The sequence below is a fragment of the Petaurus breviceps genome, unplaced genomic scaffold (assembly GCF_028583685.1).
Source record: "Petaurus breviceps papuanus isolate PSGF00001 unplaced genomic scaffold, PetGlider_PUasm1.0 90823, whole genome shotgun sequence".
NCBI classification, from domain to species: Eukaryota; Metazoa; Chordata; class Mammalia; order Diprotodontia; family Petauridae; genus Petaurus; species Petaurus breviceps.
Window position 1 is genome coordinate 10,016,282 of NW_027187352.1, and position 27,000 is coordinate 10,043,281.

Sequence of the window (27,000 nt, forward strand, 5' to 3'; positions counted from 1 at the left end):
AGATACAAATTTAGAAGGAAAGAGTGCTTGCCCTCAAGGAGCTTACATTCTCTCAGGGAAAACAACAGGCACAAGCACAAGAGTTTATATACACTTACAATATATAAACCATAAACCGTTCTCAACAACAATATGTATAAATCATAAATAACTGCATGATTCTAAGGAAGGAGGATTTTAAATACCTATACATTTTTTCCCCTGAAAAAAAATTCAGCATCTGCATTCATTATATGGGGGAGGGAGGCAGCTCTGAATTTTACTGGACTCAAGTGGATTTCCCTAATTGCTCTTGGAACGTCCAACACCCCTAAACAGTAATAATGGCTCTTTTTTCTAAGCCCCTTACAGTTAATAATAATTTAATAACCCATGTTTACCCAGTGTGTTAAGCAAGGTCCATAAAGCAATTTTGTTACAACAGTCCTGTGATGAACAAAGGATCCTAGGATCTCAGGTCCAAAGCCAGGAGGGACTCAGCAGACCATTGTCTTTTAGCCAAGAGGCTTGCCTAAGGTCACCCAGATAATAAACAGCAGAAGAGAGAAAAAGAGAATTCAGGTCCTCTGACTCCAGAATAAGGGCTCTTTACTCTGTACCCACGATGACTCCCAGAGAGCCAGGTGGGGCAGCAAAGAGAGCATGCTGGGCCTTTAGGAGGACCTAAATTAAAATCTAATCTCTAACTAGTTGTGTGACCCTGGGCAAGTCACTTCACCTCTGTCTCAGTTTCCCCAACTGTAAAATGGGGATAAATAACACATTTCCCAGGGTTACTGTGAGCATCAATGAGATAAGAATTGTAAAGGGCTTAGTACAGAGCTTGGCAAATAGTAAGCATTATATAAACGCTAGTTATGATTTTGAATAATAATAATAAAAACTCCCATGGTTATTTTCAGGACCAAATGAGAGAATATTTGTAAAGTGCTTTGGAAATCTTCAGGTACTATATAAATGCTAGCTATTGGTGTGTAGAGGAGTCAGCTACTTGCCTAGGGTTGCATGACAAGTAAGTCACTTATACTGGGCATACTTCCTCATTGTAAGGCCACTGCTCTCCCCACTAGACCCAGCTGTTTCTCTCCCTACTGCAAAGTCTTCAGAGTTGGCACTGACTTTCTATGTGAGCAGAGGTCTTTCTTTTTCTGATGCCCTTTGAAATGAATTGGAAAAGCAGCATTATGGGAGAGTCTGAAGCCCCCAAAGCTATAGGGGCCACGGGATTTAGAACGCTCACAGAATTAAAGGACAAACCCGTACAGGCCCCAACTTGACCAGAGACCCCATATATGTTACAAACCAATTAAGAGCGACAGAGAGAGAAAGTTCAGTACCTGGTTTTATTGAGTGGAGTAAATCACAGTTGATGCTGACCAGATTTTAGAAGGATTTCTAAACAGGATTTCTATTTGCATTAGTAATGATAGCTAATCCCTTTAAGCAAAAGTACTCCAATTAAAGTAACCCAGTAAGCTGGTACATTTTTTCCCCATTTTATCTGTACCTCCTACTTCTTAAGAAAAAAACAAAGCAAAACCCACAGCCCACAAACTATAATTTCATTAGAGGGGGAGATCATAGATAGCTTAGTCTCCTCTACTTCTGTTAAAAGACTGGATGATAGAGATCACAGAGGGAAAAAATAAACTTTGCTCAGTGAGGCCCTTGACCAAGTTCTTGAGGGTTAATACTTTAAACCCACTGCCTTTCCTAGATCTGCAAATAGTTCAAGGGCCTGGGGCATCAGGTGGGGGCTGCTGTCATTGACTCCCACTGAGGCTCCTTCCTACCTCAACAGACAGAAGCTACTACAGTAAAAAAAAAAAAATGTTAGCCATAAGTGGTCTCCACACTTTGTTGGGCCAATCCTTAGATGACAGACCATCAGTGGGTCTAAAGCAATGGAATCAGATCCTTTAATGCTGAGGCTATTAACCTGGAAACCAGGAAATGTGGAGAGATCTCAGTGGGAATGTGAACATATACAGGGGAAAATCACATCTCTATTGCCACCAACCTCTAGCATTTCTTTCAATTATTTAAAAACATCATTCTAAGATGAGATCCGTAGGCTTCATCAGACTGCCACAAAGGTCCGTGGCACAAATAAAAGCTAAGGACCCCTGCTCTAATGGGTCTGGGTGGGCATTATTTTCCAATTCAGAACCTAGCACAATGGCTGGTATATAGCAGGAACTTAATTAATGTTCAACTGAATAATAATCCAATTAAAATATATTAATCACATAAAGATAGGATCTGAGACAAGCCTACTATGAACAAGTTTTGATGAGACAACTGACTAAACATGTTATCACTCCATTATTAACTGTTACTAACTATGGCTGACGGGGTCATCTTAAATGATTTGAGAGCTGGTCCTTACAAATCAGAGTTTTAAGCAGATATATATGGGGAGCTATTGAATTCTTAGCACCTCAGAGAACTGGCAGGGTCTTTGACCCTCTCTTCTCTGGCTCCTATGGGATGTCTGTTGTTTTAAGTTAACTTTGGTATAACAAAAGATCAAAAGACAAATTGGCATTGGAGGTTATGAACAAACATATGGGCACCCAGCATGCATACCCACAGATTGATGGTGTGAAAAGAAACCAGGTAAACGATCAGGATGAAGCAAAGACAACATTCCCTTAGCATTCCCTGAGGGGAAAGGAAAAGAAAAGACAAGGAGGCGAGTTTGGAGCCTGGCATGAGCATGATGGCAGCTGAGATGAGTGAGATTCCAGAAGTGAAGCTGGCTGTGGCAACTCAAAGATTGATTTATGCCCACCTGTCCCAAAGTAATCACCAGACAAGTCTGGTGCCTGGGACTCCTCCACTTCTCCATGTCTCTGGTCTTGTGGAAAAGTATCTGGTGCCTTCAGTGTACCAAGAAGGCCCAAGGGTAGGCCATTCCAGTCTTAGGGGGGGTTTCTGCTCTAAAATATCAAAGTCAGATATCCAGCACCAGCTTCTCACCCTGAGAATCCCTCCATCCCCATTCAGTTTCTTGTCTGGTTTCCTTCAAAATGCCAAGGTGGCAACCACAAGAGTGTTCAAGGTTTAACAGTAAAGCACCGAGTTGCTTCTCTCTGGAGGTGGATGGGATATGGCTCTGTACCAGGACAGTCAACCTTCACCATCCATCCCACCCAAATTAGCTCATATAGCGACATGAAATCAGAATGAAGAGACACAGGTGAAGTCGTAGTGGTGGGAAGCCAGCACTGAGCATGGAAGGATGGAGAAGCGCCAAGAGCATGGAGCCACGTTGGGGAACGTGGCAGGCGTGTGAGCAAACGTCTCTTCAGTTCACAGGCGGACAAAGAGGACTGACAACAAGGACAAGACACCAACCCTACCTTCTCCGGCTTCTTTGCCTTTCCTGTCAGGTAACTCTAACCCTGTGCCCCCCGAGGGATACAGGGAGACGTCTGTTGGCACAGGCCAACTGCTGGCTGTGTCCTCCGTCATCTCATACATCGGCCCTTCCAGCGGCTGCAGGTGCCAGTTTAGGCCAAACAGGTGCATGGCTGTGGTGAGCAATGAGAAAAATCATCTTTTTCTGTGAGAAGAGGAAAGGGAATTTCCAAACCCAAAGGGATTAGGGGGAAGTACAGGAACTAGGGAAAAGCTGAGGCTTCAGGGACTCATGGCCCATTGCTTTAAAACACACCTACTTCAAGAACCAGTCATTTCAACAGTGTGATCTCTCTTTCCACTGATGTACATATCTCAGTCCCTCTGTGACTTAGGAGAGGTGTTTCAAGAGTTGCTGTGCCTGACAAATGCATCAGCCTGTGGCCAACCTGGGGAAGGAGCCTCTCCCAGCACAGGTGACAAACATGTAGTCCTTTGTTCATTCTGGACTCGAAGATTTTCCATCTTGGAAGCCTCATCCTGCCTTTCCAGACTTCTTCTATCTTCCATCCTGCGACACTGGTCTCTTGGTTATTTAATGAACAAGACACTCCATCTGGGCTCTGGGCACTCTCTCTGGCTGTCCAGCACGTCTGGAATGCTTTTCCTTCTCATGGCTTCCTGTGAATCACAACTAAAATGCCATCTTCTACAGGAAGTCTTCTCTAACACCTTCCAATTCTAGTGTTTACCTCTGATGATTATTTCCTAATTATCTTGCATAATTTGCGTTTGTTTGCTTTTTGTCTCTCTCATCAGTTTGTAAGCTCCTTGTGGATGGGGGGTATTTATTGCCTCTTTTTGTATCTCTGGTGCTTAGCACAGTGCCAGACACAGTGTAGGCACTTAATAAATGTTTACTGATTGACTGAATGATGGGAAGGACTAGCCAGGTAAATGGATTCAAAGGTCAATTCCAAAGCACAATGAAGTACCAGAGGAGAATTTCAGAGCTTTCTTTAGGGCTACCATTAAAATGTCTAGCCTCGAGGTGACCTGTGGACCTCTGGGCCTTCAAGTGTGGCCCTTTGACTAAATCCATGTTTGGCCACACCTGAGGACCTAGAGGGACACATGTGGCCTTAAGGCCACAGGTTCCCCACCCCATCTAGCTCCTAAGTTACCTGGCAACCCATGGCAATGTAATCTAAAACAGTGCATGTTCCTGGAGACTCTGGTGACTCAGGAGGTCCTCTTCCAAATTACTTTGTTTAAAGAATATTTTTTTTTAAAAGGCAAACTGCTACAGTTACCAGAATTAGGTCTTATTACAGCTTTGTTGTGTTGTAGACATTTTTACAAAGTGGGTCAGCATTTGCGAAGGGGACCGCAGTGAAGAGACCTGGGTTTCAATCTCAGTTCTAGCTCCTCCTAGTTGTGTGACCATGGAAAAGCCACTGTAAGCACTTCAAACCTCTGTCTCCTCATCTATAAAATTGGGACAATGGTCAGAGTATTATGCTTTTGAATCAGGAAGACCTCAGTTCAAATCCTGCCTCAGACACTGGCTAGCCGAGTGACCCTGGGTAAGTCACTCTCCTGCTGACTGCCTCAGTTTCCTCATCTGTAAAGTGCAGATAAGAATAGTACCACCTTCCCAGGGTTTTTTGTGAGGATCAAATGAAATAAAAGGTATCAAGCACTTTGCCATCTTTATATGCTCTCTAAATGCTGGTTATTATTAAAATGGGGATACTATGCCTTGAACTAGCTGTCTCAGGGATAGTCAAAAACACTATATAATAATATCATTATTTTGTTATTTTCTCAGGAGGGGTCTAGGTGGGATAGGCAGTTAAGGGGTGAAAAGGGCAGATGAGATAAGTATAGAGGAAAGATCATAGGCATCATCCAGGAGAATTTTGGATTTCCTGCTAATTAGGTCAAGGACCCCTCGCTGGGGATACATGGAAGATGGAATGCAGATTGAATTTGCATGAGCCCAGGCCCGAACTCACTGTGGCTTGTGCAGCTCACGCAAAGCCACCCGCCCTATGAAGCTTGTTCCAAGAAATGATGTGAGGGCAATTAGACCAAAGCAGGGGAATAGTGCATGGAAAAAGTAAACACATGTCTGGCTAGAGCCTGGACTGATGCGAAGGGGACTAGCTTCTGCTACTACAACAAAGGAAACAGGCTGGCTGCACAACATCATCCTCTTAATACAAACACAAACACTTCATCTTTAACAAGTTTCCTAATTTCCTTTTAGGTTTCCCACAGTTTTAGGGTCTTCTGTTCCCTAGTTCGTCCTAAAGCCCCAACTATCCTCATGGGTACTCCATCACATCCAAATTTCTAAGTGAAATCGATGGCTAAAGTCCTATCACTGGGTACAACAGAAAGGAACTGGCAAGAGAATAAGCATTTATTCTGTTATTATAAATTTATTCTAAACCCACTATGTACCCGGCATTGTGCTAAGCACTTGGATAAATACAAGGCAGGGGGAGGCAGGAATAAGACAGATGGGTAGAGGGGATAAGGAAAGATGGGTCACAGGGAAGTAGGGAGGCAAGTACAGTTTCAGATGGACTTTACACTCAATATCCTAACAACCAGATCTGTCTCCAGAGTGGCATGAGATGACTCTGGGAACCTGTCAGTTCTAGATTCCTGGAAGTCTTTAAAAATATATATATATATGTATATACATATATATATATATTTCCCCCCAATTACATGTAAAAACAATTTAACATTATTTTTTCAGATTCTGAATTCCAAATTCTCTTTCCCCCTCCTCTCATTATCCCTGGAGGTTTTAAAGCAAAAACTTTTTTTTTTAAAGTCTCAGGGATACTATAGACAGAATTCATGATTTGGACAGCAGATGGGCTAGGCACCCACTGAGATCTGTTCTAATTCCAAGTTCTCTGACTCTGCTGACTTTTGAGCCATACCTAAGGCCACACTGTCAAGCCCAAGTCAGCCCCAGCTTTCGGAGAGCAGTCAAGTATAACTTTTCCCTGAGAAGAGTTTTCTAAAATGGCAGCCCCCAGAAAATGAAAGGACTGTGGGCTCTGTATCGATAATAATAGCTGCCATTTTTTATACAGCTTTGAAGTTTTAAAACTATTCACCATAAAGTCTATCTCGCTTGAGTTTTACTATAACCTTGTGAAACAGGTACTGCAGGCATTTTTACTCCCTTTTTACACAAGAGGAAACTGAGGTCCACGGTCACAAAGCTAGTAAGTGACAGAGAGGAGATATGAACCTATATCTTCCTAAATATTACTACAACAGTCTCCTTACTGTACCACCCAGCTTATGGGGGCAAGTCATTTCAGCTCTCTCGGCATCTGTTTCCTTTGTCTTATGAAACAAGAATAATTTATTTGGACCTATTTACTTCATTTGGATGGTGTGAATAAAGTGTTCTCTATTAACTATGAGGTGCAAATCAGGTAAAATAAACAAATATTTTGTAATCATAAAATGCTAAATATCATTATTATTAGTTCTTTCTGATCCAAAGGCCAAATATCTTCATACTTGGGAGTAATTATCTCAAGCTGACCCATTTTCATTTTTTTCAAATGAATAAATTACATTGGAGGTAAATTGAAGTTGCATTGGTGGTGAAATAGACATGCTGTTCTATTGGCTTGAGATTAGGCATGTAAATAGAGGCAGTAAAGCATAGTTAAGGAAAAAAAAAAAGAACCCAAGCTTTAGACCCTGAAGACCTGGGTTCAGATTGCTACTTATTGCACTGGGCAAATCACTTGACCTTTCTGGGTCTCAGTTCCCTTATGTGTAAAATGAGGAAGGTTAGACAAGATAAATGGTAAGGTTTCTTCTAGCTTTAAATCTATGACTTTATGACTGGTCTAAATCTTTGCCATTTATCTATTAGGGCAACCTTGGGCAAGTCAGATAATTAATCCCTCTGGGTGCCAGTGGACTAGATGACCTCAAAAGTCCCTTTCCATTCTAAATCTATGATCTATGATCCTATGACAGATATTTCTAATGATAAATTAACTCAGTTCTCCTTTTACTATCTCACCATTTTGATCTCTACATTGGCAACTCCACAAGTAATTGGACAATTGTCTGGAACTCAGACACCTCAGATGACTATAGCTAAATTAGCACTTTCTTCCCCTTTAGAATCAATTATCTTATCTAATTGTACAAAGAGTATTGTCTTGCTAATAGGTAATTAGAATTAAGTAATCTAAGAGTGAACACCCTTTAGGAAGAGAAACTCTGCTTACTCTGAAAGTTTTCCCTTACCTAGAAATAAAAGAAGGAAGGGGAAAAAAGAAAGAAGGGAAGAAAAAAGGAAGAAGGAAGATAGGAAAGAAGGAGGGAAGGAAGGGGGAGGGAGGGAGAAAGAGAGAAAAAGGAAGAGAGAAAGAAACTTTACAAAAACACATCCTCACAAGAAATGAGGAACAAAGCTATTAAATTAACTTTGTCACCTGAGAAAATGTAAAGAGGGCCCATGATATGAAACCATAGAATCACAGTATGTTAGTGCTAAAAATGAATTTAGAATACAGTGTTAGAGCTGAAAAGTGATCTTGTAACTTAGAATGTTTTAACATGGACAATTAGAGCTGGAGCCTTAGAATACACAATGTTCAAGTAAACACAGAATATTAGAGCTGCAAGAGACCTTAGAACAAAATATGTAAGAACCCAGACTATACAGAATGTTGGAATGAGGCTTAGAGACCATCTATTTCAACCTACTTATTTTATAGGAAAGGAATTTGAGTCCAGGTAAATGAAGACACTTATAGCAGATACAGATATAACAGATTAGTGTTTCCTTCTTTCTTCCCTTCATTCCTTCCTTCCTTTATTTTTATTTCTACCTTTCTCCCTTCCTCCTTTACATCCCTTCTTTTTCCTTTTTCTTTCCATTCATCCATCCATCCGTCCATCCACACACAGATGCATATAATAATTGCTCACCAGCAGTAAGCTCAGTTTATTTAAGCAGATTAACATTTGAAGGCACCCTTCCAAAAATATTTCTTTAAGTGGGGTTTGGACCACATAACCTCAAATTCCCTTTCCTATCCTAGGATTCCATGATGAGTTCAGTGCATCCCTGAAATTGCCAACTATTTCCAACTTCTACAGAAGTGGCTTATCAACCAACAACCTCCTCCCTAAAAGTGAGCTGGGCAACTACAAAAATATAAACTACAGAAACTTCTTAGTCATGTGACCTGCAAGAATTTTCAAAGGTTAATTCATAGAGGCTTTATCTTGTTGGAGTCTGTCTTGTATTTTGGAATTTCTCTTCATGTGCATATAATCCATTTTTTTTTTTTTTGGTGGAGTTGGATGGCCGAAGAGGCTTGGAGAAAGTAATTTGTCTCCCATCTTGCAGATCATACTTCAACTGCTCTCCCACTAGCTTTCAGAAAGAACAGAAGCCACATTGACAGGTTTGTGTAAGGCCTAGCCCTAGGACAGAGAACCAACTCTGTTGAGCACACCTGGCCCTCTCCCACAGCCCACAAGAAATGGTAGATATTGATTTTTCTCATCCATGGAAAGCAAGGAAGATAGAATTGAGCAAGGTGAAATCATGCTGCCTTTTGACTGAGGTTGGACCCTGGGAGAGACTTCTACTGCTTCAGTGACTCGATCCAAATACCCTTTGCCATCCCTCTCCCCACAAGAAGTCAGAGATACCAATTCTGGTAAAAGAAAAAGGTGAGAATGGAAGGCAGAACTGGGAGAGCCTTCAGTGTGGATGCCTGGAGAGAAAGTGTCTAAAGAGCACCCAGTTTCACTTTCACCTTACTACTTCCTTACAAGAGACTCAGGGTAGGGATCCAGATAAATGAATTTTAGACACCTTAATGTAAAGAGGATGAGGTAGCCTTGCAGTCCAGCTGGGAGTGGGTTAAGGTCATTATATACACACATACATACATACATACATACATACATATATATACATGCATAAATACAGAATATGATGTGATATGAAGGAAAGTTAACCCTGAAAAATTCTCAGAAAAAAGTAACAAAAACCCTCTAAAATGGTTCAAAATACAAATAAAAATCCACAAAAGATGAAAATGAGAATAAATAAGGATCAGAAATGAGAGCTCTTCATAAGGAATTTAAAAACAATAAACACATTAGAAAAATTAGCTTGTGATAAAGAAGGGAAAGAAGTAAGGACAAAGGGAGGAAGGATCTCTATAAAGAAATGAGAGATGAACAAATCTGGAACATGAAAATACTAAAGACAGGGAAAATTTGGCAGAAGGGAAGTAAAAGGCAATTCTGCTAAAATAATACACAGATTGCAAGCTAAAAAGCCTGACCTTAAAGAAAGGATGTGCAGAGATAACATAAGGAAACAAACTCAAAAACATGAATGCCACAATTTAAGAAATAATATAAGAAAGTCTTCCAGAACTTTGGAATCCACACAATGAAGCTCTCCTTGAGAGGATCCATAGATCACCAGCAAGGAGGAAAAACTACCTTAAATGCTGAGAAATGTTGTGGCTAAATGGAATGATTCCAAAGACAAGAAGTCAGACAAAAGTCCTTCAAATATGACAGAAAGAAAACATGAGTAACACAATAATGTGAACTGGCAGAAAAGAAGAGAATGATATATTCTAAAAAAGCAAGAGAACTCACGTTGCAGCCTTGAATATGATGCTGCTAGAATACAAGTTCCTACTAATCTGAAATGGTTTCAAATATAGCCCTAGTTATACTTTATGCTTTGTTGTTTAAAGATCAGCTTAATTAGGTTGAGAGGTTCATCACCAGAGAATAGGCTATTAGGAAAAGAATATTCTGGACCATAGCAACATTCAAGAATTAAAAATTATAAACTCCGTGAACGTGAGTCTAATCATCAATGGAAAAGATTAACATTAACAAAATAGAGGTATTCAAGGTATTTCTGAAAGAAAAAAAAAGCACAAAAATAAGCAAAATATTTTGACTTCCAAATACTTCAAATAGGATCATAAGCTAGGTAAAGAGTTATAAATATCAAAGAAAGATATGGCCTCAGACATTAGCTGTATGACCCTGCATAAGTCACTTAACCATGCTTGCCTCAGTTTCTTCATCTGTAAAAATAAGCTAGATGAAGAAATGGCAAATCACTCCAGTATCTTTACCAAGAAAACCCCAAATATGGTGATGAAGTCAGATATAACAGAAATGACTGAATAACAACAATAATAACTGAATTGAAGAGTGGGGCTTCTGGCTTATATGGCACCAACCATAAAAGGATCCTGTCTCCAACTGATTTGGAGCAAATTTTTACTTGCAGATACAGTCTTTTCCCTAACTTTGGTCTGCCCATCTTGCTTCCTGCTTCGAGGACCATTTGTTCTCAGATTTAGCTTATATCCTCTTACTTGGCATCCAAGAACCTTTGCCTTTAGGGATATGCATTCTCTGGCAGGTCAGGACTCCCCACCTCCTTTCCCAGGCTGGTTGACTCCTTATCTTTTTTTTTTCTTTTTTGCTTTTTGGAGGGGGGAAGGCAGGGCAAGACTCATCTTCTTAATGATCCACAACCTCCCCCCCTCCCAGAACATGCTAGATCTCTAGTCCCACCCCCATATCCATCTCCATTATGTAGGCTACAGATCTATATTGTATTTATAGACATTTCTGCAAAATCCCCTTTAAATGCTTTGAAAGCATTATGGACAAGTAATTTGGTTCTGTTTTCTTCTGTGAAACTAATGCATAATTCAATGAAAGAGTGAAAAAATGCTAAGGAGAGTTCTGAACAAGACTCTGGAAGGGTCTACCACTGACACAATCACCTGCTTTGAAATGTTAATGGTTCCTAAAAGCAAAGTGAAGTCGCAAAAGAAGTTTGGACTCCTGATGTTCTTAGTATCGGGTCAATCCGATCCCACTGCTGACATTTTCCTTGGCTTTTTTCTGCCCAGCAAGACATGAGATGTGGCTCTGAAAGTGCACCCTCCAGCTTGACATTTTTTGGAGGAAAAAAATAAAAACAACCTTCAATATAGATTCAGATACTGCAGGCTCTCTCCACATCCAAAGAGCGGAAGACAATTAACAAAGTCATAAGAAGCAGCCTCTACTGCTCCAGAGGCAAACAGTAGTTTCAACTGTATACAACCCACACCAAGATAGAGTTGAGGAAACCAGTCTTGAGAGTCACTAAGTGAATGAATAAATCAAGGTAGTCACTGGGGATGGCCCTAGTGTAGTAGGTGTCTTTCTACCATGAGTAAACTGTTGATACCAATGTTGATACCACTTTAAAAAGTCAGCTGGGATGTATAGATGTTAAAACAGAGTTTACCAAACACTTTTCTCAAGACAACTCTGCATGATGTGCAGGGTAGCTATATTACCCCCATTTTACAAGAGAAGAAAACTGAAGCTCAGAAAGGGGAGGTGACTTGCCAAAGTCACAGGGCTGGCAAGCACCAAAGGCTGATTTTAAATTGAGGCCTCTTGACTTCAAAGACTGCGCTCTCTCCGCCTCACCTGGCTGCCTCTTAAGATCACATGAAAACTCATTCAGAGACATCTTTGAAATGGTATATGGTATTTACTACTTCAACAACACATTTTTCTGTTGGTGCATGCTCCCTCCACTAACACAAGCCCCATCTGCTGGTCTGAGCTGCTACTGTGGATAAGCATCTCTAAATTAAGCAGGATTGGTGCTCAGATAACAGATGTGCCGTCCTTGGCAAAGCCCACACCTGAAGACATTTCAAGCTCAGTGTTGATGCTTTTCTGTCAGAGCCTTCGAGGGCCTATGGTCCCCTTCTGGACACAGAAGAGGCATTTGTCAGTGGTTCTGAGGTATCCTAAATGAGCACAGCATGTTTTATTGCTGCAAGCGACCCCCTTCGTCTCCTTCCCTTTCTTTGAGGATGTGGAAACTGAGTCTCAGACACAATAAGTGATCTGCTTGAAATTAGGCAGGTATGGTGGCTGCAGAGCCAGATGGGAGAGCCCGGGTCCCCCAACTCCCAGGCTGATCAACCCCTCTGCAGAGGGCTGGATAGAACCCACAGAAAGAAGATCTATAGCCACAGACATCTCCTCAATCTCAAGGATTTCTCAACATTAAGGAAGGAAAAGCTCAAGAAGTAACATGATGCAGTTGAATGAGAAGAGGATTTTAGAGCCAGAAGACCTGAATTTGAATTCTTTATATCTGAGATTTAACTGCCTATGTTTGTCTTGACAAACTCATTTAATGACTCCAGGGTTGTTTTCTCCTCTGTTAAAAGATGAGGCCAGAATGGCAGGATGATTGCTAAGATCCTGTCCCTACTCTAAATCCTGAGACCCTGGCCACAAGGAGAATGAACTGTTTCAGGAAGTCTTCAAGCAGAGGCTTCCTGCCCACCTATAGCAAATCTAGATATAGCCGAGACGGGTTCTCTGGGAAACTCTGGTGGTGTCATATGTTGTTGCTGTTCCGGTCATTTCAGTTGTCTGACTATTCATGCTCCCATTTGGGTTTTTCTTGGCCAACACTGGAGGGCTTTGCCATTTCCTTCTTCAGTTCATTTTATAGATGGGGAAACTGAGGCAAATAGGGTTAAGTGACTTGCCCAGGGTCACATAGCCAGTTAAGCATCTAAGGTTAGATTTGAACTCAGGGAGATGAGTCTTCCTGACTCCAGGCCCAGTGCTCTATCCCCTATGCTATCTGGCTGCTCCAGGTTCTATATAGATGTTTGCTATCATCCCTACCGCCACCACCACCATCATCATCATCTGGTGACCCTCCTTCCCCTATAGATCAATGCTTTCTTTAGGTAACTGGGGTTCTTTTTTCTGTGATCTCTATGGGGAAAAAAGTCAATGATGATCAAGTTTTTATGTGACCTGGCCCTTGGATTGACATCTTGACCTTGCTTGGCTTGTTTTATTCAGCACTGAGAACAGTGCCTGGAAAGTTATAGCAGCTCAATAAATATTTATTGATGATGGAAACAAACTTGGGCACTGAATCTAATGCCTGAGGGTGGATTTGTAGGTGACTGATGACAATTCCCATTCCTGGAAGGCTCTGTAGTAACAATGCGCTTTACAAAACCCATCCGTGGGGATTCTGTGACCCTTAGAACTAGCAGGGTCCTTAGGGGTCATCCTTTGCATTTAACTGAGGAGGAAACTGAGAGGCAAAGGGATTTTCCCTGAGCAGAGAAGACTTCAACCCAGGCCTTCTGACTGAAGCCTAAGAGCCCTTTCTTTTAAACCACATGGCATCCCTCATGACTGCTATTCTTTGACTCTGTTAAGACTTCCATAAGGTAGTCTGTGCACCTTCCATTATTCCCCGTTTCACTGAGGCCCAGCGAAAGAAACTCACTTGCCCAAGGCTCTCTAGAACCAAATTCTGCACGTAGGTCCCTGGTGGTCTAAAGATTGGAATCTTTTCAATAAATGACAGCTACCTCTGAAATTTAATGTAGAATTTGTACAGAGCAGAATTATTTAACCAGGTTAAAATGGAACAAAGCAGACAGCATTTTTGAGTCTCAGATTGTATGTTTACAACATTAGAATTTTCCTATGCATCCTATGTGATCCTATCACTGAGTCAGAGGACCAAAGAGATCTAGGCCTTCAGTGGTCATCGTGTCCAAACATGAATGTACTCAATGGGAGTGTTCAACAAGGGGTCACGAGGCTCCTCTGTCACCTCCAGGGAAAGGAAGCTCACAAGCCCACCCCATCCTCAGGCAGTCATTCATTATTCTGGGCAGCTCTTAGGAAGCAATTCTTCCTAACACGGAGTAAAAGCCCTATGGCTTCTAGTTCTCCCCATTGGAGTTACACAAAATGAGTCTAATCCTTTTCTTCTAACAGCCCTTAAGACTTCTGGAGAGAATGATTATATCTCACCAAAATTCTTCTGTTCCCTAGGCTGAACATCTCCCCTTCCTGCAACTACCAGGTGTGGTTTCACATCCTCCCTCCACCTTGGTTAACCCTTCGCCATATGTAACAGTTTATCAATGTCCTTCCTAAAACATGGCATCTGGGGAATGGAAGACATTAGGATAACATCACAGATGCAGAGTCTGGATGGGACTTTACAGCCCCTGTCCCACCTCTCCCTTTTACAAATGTGAGAATTAAGACTCAGACCAGTGATGTCACTTGGGCAAAGTTACAAAGGTATTAAGTGAAACCGTGTCCACTCTCCAAATGTAGGCCCTTTTCTGTGGCACCACAATCTGATGAGGGCAGGAGACAGTGAGGCTTTCACATCCCTCCCCCTAGACATTCTAGTCCTTCATCATTAAGCACATATTTTGTGTTGGACAAAGTGAAGCGACACCCATCCTGAGGTTCATCTATCAGTTTTCACTCTGAGAGGCAATTGGGTTTTCGAAGTGGGCTCTAAAAGTTGAACCGACACAGCGCAGTTCTGTCTTAAAAGCAGAAAGAATCTTAAAGATGAACAAAGGATCAGCCCAGAGAGTAATTCACAAGGTCAAAAAGGGGGTGGGGGATGGCTTCTGGGACAAGCTGATTGACTGAGGGAGTTCAAGGAGAGAATACGATGACTGTGATGGATCGTGGGGAGGAGAAAAGGAGACATGCTTAGTAAGGCATACGAGACCTCCAGAAACCACAGAAGTCAGCAGAAGAGGTGGAAAACACATTGTTCAACTTCTTTCTATTAGCTTGTTGACTTGGCCAAGCCGAGGAGGTAATAATTACCAAACCAATCAATTACAATGCTTGAAATTAAGTCGAAAATTGGAAAGTTCTTATTGAAAGCACAACTGTTCTGAGCTATTCTGAAGGGAGAGAGAGTCTGTTAAACTGCATTCTTTTCAAGCATGAAGGAAGGCAAGGATTTTGAGATGCAGGGGTGAGAAAAAGTACATTCCAGGAATCGGGGAGAACCCATGCACATGCAGGGGAAGCAGAAAATGGAATGTCCTATTTGGAGAGCTGTTTTGTTGGAAATGGATGGAATGCATATTGCACAAAGGGGAATAGCATGAGATAAGGCTGAAAAGTAAGTGGGAGGCAGATTGTGGACTGTATGAAACACATGAGGAGTTGATGTATTATGTTAGAGGCAATAGGGAACCATCAGCGGCTTATGATGGAGGGAGTGACATGTTTATACCTGTGTTTTAAGACTGTTGGGGAGAGTGGAATGGAAAGAAGGGAGAATGGAATTAAGGAAAGGAATCAGGAGGCTAGCAGAATAATTCAGGAGCCAGGTGATAAAGGAATGAACTTATCACTGCCAGGGTGCTTAGAGATAAGGGAATAGATACAAGAGATCAGAGGATGGTAGAATTGCAAATTTATTGCTGGAAGGAAACAAAGAAGGCTATCTATTCCGATCTCCTAATTTTATTTTATACTGGAAAGGATCAAGTCTTGCAGAGATTAAGTGACTTATCCAAAGTCACACAGGCAATAAGGAGAATAGTCAGGATTCAGAATCTAGGTCTTCTAGTATATTGTCCTGTGATATTGTGGGGGAGTACTTCAATCTGTTTTATAATAAAATCTGAGAATCATAGAATTTTGAACAAATATTAAAAATGTGAGAGCTAGATCTTAAAAGATAGAACATTAGGAAGCAGAGCATCAGAGTCAGTACAGAGACTGAAGAAACATGAGAATATTGAAAGTCTGGGGTTGCCGTCACATCTACACTTCTCTGTCATGTCCAATTGGTGGAGTGAAATCCAGCCTACCACATTTTGTTGGCTACTTGCTGAAAGGTTCCGAGAACTATTGCCAGAAAGAGAATACCTTATAGGATCACAGAATTTATGACTGAAATGAAGCTCAGAGATCATCTACTCCAGCATTCTCATTAAATAAATGAAGAAACCTAAGGCACAAAATGGAAAAGGGACCTGTCCAAGGTCACCAAGACAATAAAGACCAGCATTGAGGTTCAAACCCAAGTATTCAGACTTCAGTTCTAGGATGCTTTCTATTATGTCACAGTACCTCTCATAAAATTTTTCTTCTTTTCCTGAAGAGGAGTTGTGAAAAGAATGGCAGAAATAGAAGAGTGGTTGGTGTTTGTTCCTACAGACCCTTTGTCCCATTGGTGAGTTCTTCTAGGAATCTCCATTTTGAAGAGAGGCCCAGGCCAGTCATCCCTGGTTCTCTGGACTTACCCACCATGCTTCACCTCTCCTGCCTTTGCCCCTGTGTACCTCTTCTCCTGATGGTGAGTTCTTCTGGGGACCTCCATTTTGGGAAAGGGTATGCCCATGTGGCCTTGGGCAATTTACTAAAATCTCTCTGGGCCATAGCATCTATCTCTGTACAAGAAGCATGAGAATATCCTTGCTACCTACCATACCTGATTATTTTAAGGAAAATCTTTTGTAACCTTGTAAAGTTACACAGAAATCGGAGCAATCGCTCTCATCCCTAGGATGGGAAGGGAACGATGGTCATGCACATCTAGCAATAGACTGATCTTTTAAATTCTGTTCTACTTAGGGTAATACTTAATTCCTCCTCCACCTCTACTTTTTCAGCTCCCCTTTAATATTCTACCTTCCCCCATTAGAATGTAAATTCCTTGAAAGCAGCAATTTTTTTTTGTATTCTCAGCTCCTTGCCCAGGGCCTGGCACATAGTAGGCACTTCGTAAATGTTCATTGACTAGATTGGTTCCGCTTTTGAGAGGTTTCACCTTTTGGGTTGGCCTGAAAGTAGCTTGTAAGTCTGAGATGCTAGGGTTCTGTATTACCCTAATGCCACATGCTACATAATATATCATGTGGGAGTATTAGAAACATATGGTCTTTGTTAATTAATTAGTAAACAAAAAAAGCATTATAAAAATAATAACCTTTATCTAATATGTACTGAAATCACCAGATAAAAATAATTTCCTACATATGCTGAGAACTATAATTATACCTGGGGGTCACTGAAAGGTCTTTCAAATCATCTCCATAAGCACTTCAGCCCAACTTCATCTCGATATCTTACCATTAGCTTTCTTATCTCCTCCACCGTAATATTTCTCTATTTCTCTAGGCTACTCCCATTACCTGACGGAATTTTTGCCATAAGTCCCAGAATACTTGGCCCCTATATTCTTTAAACTAAGATCTGTGCAAAGATTCCCTAAAAACACACACACACACACACACACACACAAACCCCAGCATATGCCAATGAAAACTGCAAAAACAGTTTTAGGTTTAGATTTCTGACATTGTCTATATGATTTTTGTCAAATGACTGTGCTTATTTAGGCCTTGGTTATACTAACATAAAAAGGAGGGGGAGGGGGAGAAAGTTAGTTTTGATGATGTCTAATGTCTCTTTGAAATCTGACATTCTGTGATCAAAAATTCTATGTCCCAAAGTTCCTTCAAATCCTAGCATTATCTATTCTCCTTTTCTGTGATTCTGAGTTCCCTCCCAGTTCTAAGGCTCCAAGATTCTATAGATTCTATAAAACACCCTGACAAGATGCTGCCTAGTAACAGTCAGAGAGCATGTTAAATCAAGTAAATGCATGATTTTTACTCCTATTTCTGGATAAACTTGACTGCAATGATCAGAGTAAATATCTTTCTGCACCAAAATTAAGTACTCATTTTTTTTCCTTGAGAATTGTCGATGGCAGAGTTAATCATATTTTTGTAATACGTAATGTTGTCTAAAAAAAAGTCAGTATGAACTTGCTTCTGGCTTGTCAATATTTCAATAAATCAGGTGGAATCATGCAAGATTGAATGGAAGCAGAGCAATAAACTGTCTTCCAATGGAAGGAAAGGCAAACATACCCTGTTAATGTACAGAGAAGAAAAAAAAACTTATCAATCCCTGGGGCATCTAAAACTGGTGAAAAGGTAAATTACAGGATATAGGCCCCGGACTTAATTTGTATTCAGCAGATCAATGTGGTATTTTATGTTAATATAATTAAATTTTTAGGCTTTATTCTATCTAAGAGTTATCACAGTTCAAAGACCATGCTCACCATCTCAGGCCTCTCCTCTGTAAAATTTGACAGGGGGCAGGGAGGACGTTATACAAAATGATCTTTAAACCCCTTCCAGCTCTAGAATTTTTGTTTAAAACAATCGCAGACTCTCTGAGGTGGAAGAGAGCCTAGGAGTCTTCTAGCCCAAATCCTATGTCTATCAAGAATCCATCTATATGATTCAGTGGTTTTCAGATCAATCAAGTTTCCTGAAGAAGAGAATCCTATAAGTTAAAAAAAAAAAGCCTTCATGCTTCAGAATTTATATGGAAGCTTTCCATGTGATAACCCAAACATTTTTTGTCACTTCACCTGACCTTTCAGGGTGAAAGTACATTTTATCTGAAGGCAGGGCAGATCAAGAGGTAGAGACCATAAGAAGAGGAGGTCTATGAAAGGAAACACAGGAGGAAAAAACCCGTAATTACTGTAAAGGGTACAAGTCTGTTATGGTTAAGCAAGATCCTAAATCTCAGCTGCCTTAGTCCATGAGAGCTAGGTATTAAACATAAGAGAAAAATCTTTGTGTTCTGAGCCCCATCAAGACTTTTTATTCTAGTTCTGATTAGGACAAACCCACAAAATGAATGATTATAAGAATTGAGGCTTAATTATCTATGTCAACTCTGTGAAGGGCTTGGCAAAATTAAGGGGGGCGGGGTTTCAATCTTAATTCTGCTACTTATTCACCATTCTAACATTCTGTATTCCAGGGGCAACAAGGTGGCGCAGTGGACAGAATGCCAGCCCTGGAGTTAAGAAGACTCATCTTTGTGAGTTCAAATCTGGCCTTAGACATTTACTAGCTGTGTGACTCTTGGAAAGTCACTTAACCCTGTTTGCCTCAGTTTCCTTATCTGTAAAATGAGTTAGAGAGAGAAATGGCAAACCACTCCACTGTCTTTGCCAAGAAAATCCCAACTGGAGTCATGAAGAATCAGACATGACTGAATAACAACAACATTCTCTAAGGTTTCAGCCACTTTGGCAAGTCACTGAAACATAATTTTTCACCTGCAAAATGAGGACATTGGACTAGGTGATGTCAGAAGTCCTTTGCAGATCTTAAATCTATGTTTTTAAGAACCTAGATTTGAATGTGGGCTCTGCCATTGATTACCCATGTGGCCTTGGGCAATTTACTAAAATCTCTCTGGGCCATAGCATCTATCTCTGTACAAGAAGCATGAGAATATCCTTGCTACCTACCATACCTGATTATTTTAAGGAAAATCTTTTGTAACCTTGTAAAGTTACACAGAAATCGGAGCAATCGCTCTCATCCCTAGGATGGGAAGGGAACGATGGTCATGCACATCTAGCAATAGACTGATCTTTTAAATTCTGTTCTACTTAGGGTAATACTTAAAACTTGCTTCTGTTTCCTGAAATAGTGTTTGAAAATGGGAACAGAATGGTCAGTAAAGAATATTTTTATTAAAAAACTTCACCAAATAAATGATAAAAAAAAAGATTGAAATTCTACTTTGGACAGGTAAAATGCTGGAATAAAATGGATTCTTCTGGGGACTCAATGTGTACTTAGGACAATTTCAAGGTCCAAGTCACAAAGAGTGACTGATATAGTGTAAATGTGGTAGCTGAATGGTACAGCAGATAAGAGTGTCAGCCCTGAAGTCAGGAGTTCAAATCTGCCCTCAGATATTTAATAGCTGTGTGGCCCTGGATAAGTCACTTAACCCTGGTTGCCTCAGTCTCCTCTTCTGTAAAATGAGCTGGAGGGAAATGGCAAACCACTCCACTTTCTCTGCCAAGAAAACCCAAATGTGGTCACAAAGAATTAGACATAACTGAACAATAAATAGGAAAAACACTGAGTCCTGGGTTCCAGGTCAATTTTGTCCCTAGTTAGTGATACAGCTTTGGTCAAATCACTCCTTAAGAAATGATTATTGAATAAATGAACTTCCCTTCTTCTCTATGTTTTTGGTTTTTCCTCTGTCAAATATGGGCATAGCAATCTTAGAAATAATTTTTAATTCTAGTATTCTATGTTCTATGATAGAATACTCAATTTTCTATGGTACCTTTTAGCTCTGACATTCTAAGTTCTAATATTCTATATTCTGATTCCTTCCATCTCGAATCCTCTATTCTGACACTTCTCTGCATTTCAAGGTCCTCCCCAGCTCTAACATTCTGTGGGGTTTGGGGCATCACTCTGATGGGACTAAGCATGGGACTAAGTCTGGTAATAAAAAAAAAGGTACAGATGGAGGAAGTTTTGTAATCTATCTTCCAGGCTGTTCTGGTCTGTACATCTGTTAAATGAATGAATGCAAGCATGGATGAATGAGCAAGAAGACTGCATAGGGGAGAAAATTTGTTTCTCCTGAGCAGAATAAGGCAGGTTCTCATTTAGCCCTCAATTGTGTAGAAGTGGAAAAAAGGGGGGCAGTTTCAAGGCAAATCACCACAGTCCTTTGAAATGTTAAAGGAAAGACCCCAACATAAAGGAAGTGGTTAAACTCTGTGTTTGTTCAAGGCAAAGAGTCAGCACTTCCTATTCAATGCCTCCCTAATTACCCCAGGGATCAAAGGAATTCGAGTGATTGCCTGGCTTTTCAGACTGCTAATGGATGAGCCCTGCCCCACTGACAGGCAAACTCCATCCCAGTATACAGAGCCTGGTGCTCACAGAGAGAAGGGAAAGGTGGCTAATCCTTAACGTTCTTTGTATTTGTTTCTTTGGAAGGGGTTGTTGGGATTTTTTTTTTTTGGTGGGGGAGAAGAGGGATAGTTGTCAATCCATTTTAAAAAAATTATCTATTTCTATGTAAAGGTGTCCCAGTTTATAAAAAATAAGTCACTTTATTTACAGGTTACGACTTCTTCAAACAATAACAGAAAGGGTGCTAGACTTCAAGTCAAATCACCAAGGTCTGAGTCTCAGCTTTACCAAAAACTTACTATGTAAAAAGACAAATTTCATTCCCTGTCTGTATCTTGATTTTCCATTTCTAATACGAGAATAATAACACTTGCATTATCTCATAGGATTGTTAGGAGGAAAGTTATTTTTAAAACTTAAAGTGACTTTCTCCTTTTCACCCATCTCTCTCTCTTTCTTCTCTCCTCTATCTAGTTAACATTTCCCTTTAAGAATCAACTTTCTATGTACTAAGAACACTTTCAGTTCTAAAATTCTATGATTTATTAACTATTTTGCTCTGAGTCTGAGTATCCCCACCTGTCCTTCTTTCCTCTTTTGGGGATCTATGATTTCATCCATCTGGGTGGTCACTGCACTAAGGCAAAGATCACCAGCACCTTGGTTAACTTATTGAGTATTTTTTAAGAGTTCTTGTGGAGAAGAACATTGTACCCAATTACAGACACATCATATCTGTGATGACTGACTTTGACAGACCGGGTTCATCTCAGCAATGAAAGGTTATAAGACAACTCCAAAAGACTTGTAATAGAAAAGGCTATCCACATTCAGAGAAAGATTTACAGAGTCTGAATGCAGATTGAAGCAAATTACTTGTTCTCTCTCTTTTGTGTTTTGTTCCTTTTTTTTCACTGTTCATTCCATTAGTTACAGTCCTTCCTTACAACTTGACTAATGTGGTTTTTTATTTTTTTGGGGGGGGATTTGGTGTTTTGTTTTTTGCAGGGGAGAAGGTAGGGCAATTGGGGTTAAGTGACTTGCCCAAAGTCGCATGGCTAGTTTTTTGTATTATGTGTCTGAGACTGGATTGGAACTCAGGACCTTCTGACTCCAGGGTTGGTGCTCTATTCACTGCACCACCTAGCTGCCACTTGACTAATGTTTAATGTGAAAGTATTTGTAGAACCTATATTGGGTTGCATATTGTCGTGGGGGGTTGGGGGAGAGGAGAGGGAGAGGGAGAGGGAGAAAATTTGGAGCTCAAAAGCTAGTGAAACTGAATGTTGTAAACTTAAAAAAAAAAAATAATTAATTAATTATTTTTTAAAAAGTCCCTGTGGGCACAGAATTCACCACTGTACCGCCAAACTGGTAATAGCATCTCTTAACTTAGCTAGGATGGTCCTGAGACAGGCAGACAGGCAGTCCATCACCAGATACCAGGTGAAGGCTTTTCCAGCTAGGGAGGGCCTGCCCAGATCTTTTACTCCACTAGCTTAGCCTATGAGAGAGCTCCCAGGAAGTCTCTCTGCCACCATGACTTTAGCGGAGGCTCACAATCTGTAAAATGGGTATAATCCTGTGTGCCTCACAGGGATGCAATGAGAAAATGCTAGAGAAATAAGCAACTGCAAATGTGAGACATCACTTTGATTTTGCCTATGCCAATAAGAAAAGAAGAGAAAAAGGACTGGTTTTGTAGTTAGTGGGAATATTACCAAGAAGCTGCTTATTTCTGTGTTCCAGTCCCAAGTCACCAGTCAATTCCCTGTGATACGTATTGTGCAACCCTTTCTAAGTCAAACAGCATTTTCCCTTCTCCATTCCCTCAGTGACACGGTCCATATGACAGAGATATTTTTTGATGTTCAAAGTCAATTATAAGATGGTCCCAGTGTACCTCCAAATGGAGTTTTAATTTGTGTATATATTATTGGTCTTGGCCTTTTCCCACTGGGGTATTCACTTCAATTAGAGAAATGAGGACAAGCAGTCTTAAAGAGGGGCCTAGCACCTTGCCTGCTAACCACTGAGGCTCTAGGTCAGTCAGTTGAGGATGGAATTAAGTGGCGAATTCCATTTGAGTAGGACTCTCTGTGAAAATAGCACAGATTGAAATATAGTCAAATATTATAGCGAAATGTTTACCCTATTCCTCGAATATCCATGCTGACAAAATTCCCTAAAGAAGGATAACTTGCAGTAATGTTTCTTTATAATAAAAAACAATTAAAATAATTTAAAATAGTTATTTGTGAAATAAAATATCATGACTGCCCCCTGAAACATCCCTACTTTTACCTAATATTTAGTCCAACTGGACTCCATAATTTCCCAAATAATTTGAAAACAACTTATTAAGCCTGAAGTCTTCAGTCATTCCCCAATGGCTTCTAGGAATAAATGCAAAATTGCCAGCTTGTCATTTCGAGTCCTCTATAATATGGCTCCCATGTGCCTTTCTAGTCTTACTTCAAATAACTTCTCTCATATATTCAACATTTTAGGAAACCTGGCCTAGAATTCCTCCAGTTTCCCATCTCAATGTCTCATTCATCTTTCAATACCCAACTCAAATAATGCCTCCTCCATGAAGCCTTCCTGGATCCTCACAATTAGAGCTGATTTCTCTCTACTAATTCCTGAAGCACTTCCTTAGGCAGTTTCCTTACAGCTTTTATCACATACCACTTGGCATTAGGATTTGTATATTATTTCACTTATTACCTCAAACTGTTTTCCTTCAGGAAAGCAACTGTGTTTTTTCACCTTGGTATCTCTCCAAGGTCCTGATATCAGGCCTTGTCTGTAGGAGACACTCAATAAACATCTGCTATAATAATAGATAGTACTTGTTCAGTCCTTTCAGTCCAACCCAACTCTTCATGACCCCATTTGGAGTTGGAAGAGGTATTGAAGTGTTTGCCATTTCCTTCTCCAGCTCATTTTACAGATGAGGAAACTTAGGCAAAAGAGTCAAGTGACTTGCCCAGGGTCACACAGCTAGGAAGTGTCTGAGGCTGCACTTGAATTCAGGAAGATGAGTCTTCCTGACTCCAGACCTGGCACTGTATATAGTATACCGCCTAGCTGTCCAGATAGCATTCATATAGTGTTCTAAGATTTGCAATAGACATTACAAACATCATCTTATTTGAACCTCTATTACTATCCTCATTTTACAGATGAGGAACCTGAGGCCTGGAGCAGTTAAGTGACTTTCCAGGGTCACACAGTGAATAAGTGTCTGAGGGTGGATTTGAACTCTGTTCTTTCTAACTCTAGGTCCAGCATTCTATCTACTTGGCCACCTGGTCTCCCAAATTACAGGATGAATTGTAGACTTCAGTGTAGATGGAACACCTCAAAGTTTAACACAACACATATTTTATTTTTAATTCCAAAAAAAAAGATTTATCACAGAATCTTAGGATTTGATTTGAATGGAGGCAGAGTCAAGATGGAGTAGAAGCAGGACCTCCAAGGGACTCTGGCTTCCACCTTCCCCAATCAATGTAAAAAGGGGACTCAACAAACTTTGGAGCTACAGAACCCAAAAATGACACAGAGAAGCTAACCTCCCACTGATTAGGCCGGCAGCAAGTGGCCAGCACAGAGCTGTGGATGCTGAGCCCAGGCCCATGGGAGTTGGAGGTTTTGCCCTGGGGCAGAGACTCCAGATCAGCAGCACCTGTGGCTGTTTCCAGATTTATCAACACATAGATGAAAAGGACAAAATGAGAGGTCAGTGCAGTCTGGACTTTGGGACCCAGTAAGTGGGAGTGTGGCAGCTTTTGCCCTTGGGACGAGAAGCCACTGAGACACCCGGCATAGCCAGCTAGCACCGCATGGCAGCTTCAGCTCCTGGCCTGCAGAGTATAGGGAGACCAAGTGACCAGTCTGAGGGGTAATTGCCCTTGCTTTAACCTGCTTGGATCTGGATTGCAGTCTAGGGTGGAGGGTCCTGGGGTGTGTGTCCAGCTTGCTAGAGCATGTGGAGACCTCAGAGAGGGCACCCATCTAATACTTGCAGCAGCTGAGAAAACCCCAGCGTTTGGGACGAAAGCTCCCCTTTCTGGTGGCAGAGTCCTACTGTGGCAAAAAGCCCAGGGGTCAAGTGACTGAGGGGCAACATGACCAGGCAAAGGAAACAAAGCAGACAGAAGATTCCAACATAGACTCCTATTTTGGGGACAAAATGGAGCAAAGCATGGAACAGGAGGAAGACAGTAAAGTCAGAACTCCTGCACCAAAAGCTTCAAAGGAAAATATGAGCTGGTTACAGGCCATAGAGGACCTTAAGAAACAGATAAGAGAAGTGGAAGAAAAACTGGGAAGAGAAATGAGAACAATGCAAGAAAATTATGAGATGAGAGTCAACAGCTTGACTGAGGAAAATCACACCTTAAAAAATAGACTCACTCAATTGGCAAAAGAGGCTCAAAATGGCAATGAGGAGAAGAATGCCTTAAAAAGCCTTAAAAAGAGGCTATGCTAGCAGTTTCTACATTAAGTGACCAAAGGGCTTGGAATATGATATTCCGGAGGTCAAAGGAGCTGGGATTAAAACCAAGAATCACCTACCCAGCAAAACTGAGTATCATATTTCAGGGGAAAATATGGTCATTCAGTGGAATAGAAGACTTTCAAACATTCTTGCTGAAAAAACCAGAGCTGAATAGAAAATTTGACATTCAGATACAAGAAGCAAGAGAAGCATGAGAACGTAAACAGGGAAAAGAAATCATAAGGAACTTATCAAAGTTGAACTACTTACATTCCTACATGGAAAAACAATAATTGTAACTGATGAAACTTTTCTCAGTATGAAAATTGTTGAAGGGAATAGAAATATATATGTCTATATATGAGGGTATATGGGCATATGAATACATATGTGAATGTATGTATATATGTTTACAGGTATACATAGACAGAGGGCACAAGACCAATTTAACAGGAAGGGATGATACTTAAAAGGTGAAATTAAGAGGTGAGAGAGGAATATAATGAGAGGAGATGGGGAGAGACGGAAGAGGCAAGGGAAAATAGTTACAATGGAAGGAAGGATTTGATTTGATTTCAGGGATTCAATTTTCAGCTGATGCATGAGTCCCTTCTACAATATTATTTTAAACTAGGATTTATACAGCGCCTTAAGGTTTGAGAGTTACTTTACATATGCTAAATCATTTGATCCTCTGAACAACCCCAGGAGGATGGTGCTATTATTATCCCCATTTTACAGATGAGGAAACTGAGGGCAGATAAAAGTTAAATTACTTGCCCAAGATCGCACAACTGAGATGTGTCTGAGGCAGGATTTGAAATCAGGTCTTCCTGATTCTAAGTACAACCTAACTGCTTCAATATTCCACACAGTCATTCTGTCTTCCCTTGAAGACCATTTGTGATGAGGAACTCACTCCCATTCAAGGTTACTGTCTAGTTCTAAACTTAGACATTCTTCCTTAAACTGAATTGAAATTTTCCTGTTTATAACTTTCTCTTATTGATACTACTTCTACCCCTTGGGGCCACATAGAATAATCTGTGCATTCTTTCCCTTAACCTTCCTTAGATATTTGAAAGCAGTTATAATATTGTTCTTTAATCCCCCATCCTTCTAAGCACCCCCAGTTCCTTCAAACAACCCTCACAGACATTCTCTCAAACAAAAAACAAGTGCATGAAACAATAAAACTTCAGGCTGAGCAATCACATAAGATATCTGTTATGAAATTGGCTTCGCTCTTAGTGAAAAGTTAAGAGATGTAATCCACATTCTAAATGGAAGAACAAGACAGAGTTTTCTCTTCTTCAAACAAAACAAAACGAAAAAAAAGCAATCATGTTAAAATTGTATTTGATCCCTTTTTTCATCGATCTTACCCTTCTTCCTCAATACCTTCCACAAATGTATGGCTCTCTCTCTCTCTCTCTCTCTCTCTCTCTCTCTCTCTCTCTCTCT

At 40.6% G+C, this 27,000-nt stretch overlaps 1 protein-coding gene across 2 annotated transcripts in view; it reads right to left on the reverse strand.

Annotated features, from left to right (window-relative positions):
- The window catches only part of TENM4 (teneurin transmembrane protein 4), a 1,707,472-nt gene that overhangs the window by 281,383 nt on the left and 1,399,089 nt on the right, over window positions 1-27,000 (reverse strand). For both annotated transcript variants that reach the window (XM_069070949.1, XM_069070950.1), the window contains one exon: window positions 3,366-3,536. In XM_069070949.1, coding sequence (XP_068927050.1) covers window positions 3,366-3,536 — 171 coding nt within the window. The remainder of the gene's footprint in view (window positions 1-3,365; window positions 3,537-27,000) is intronic.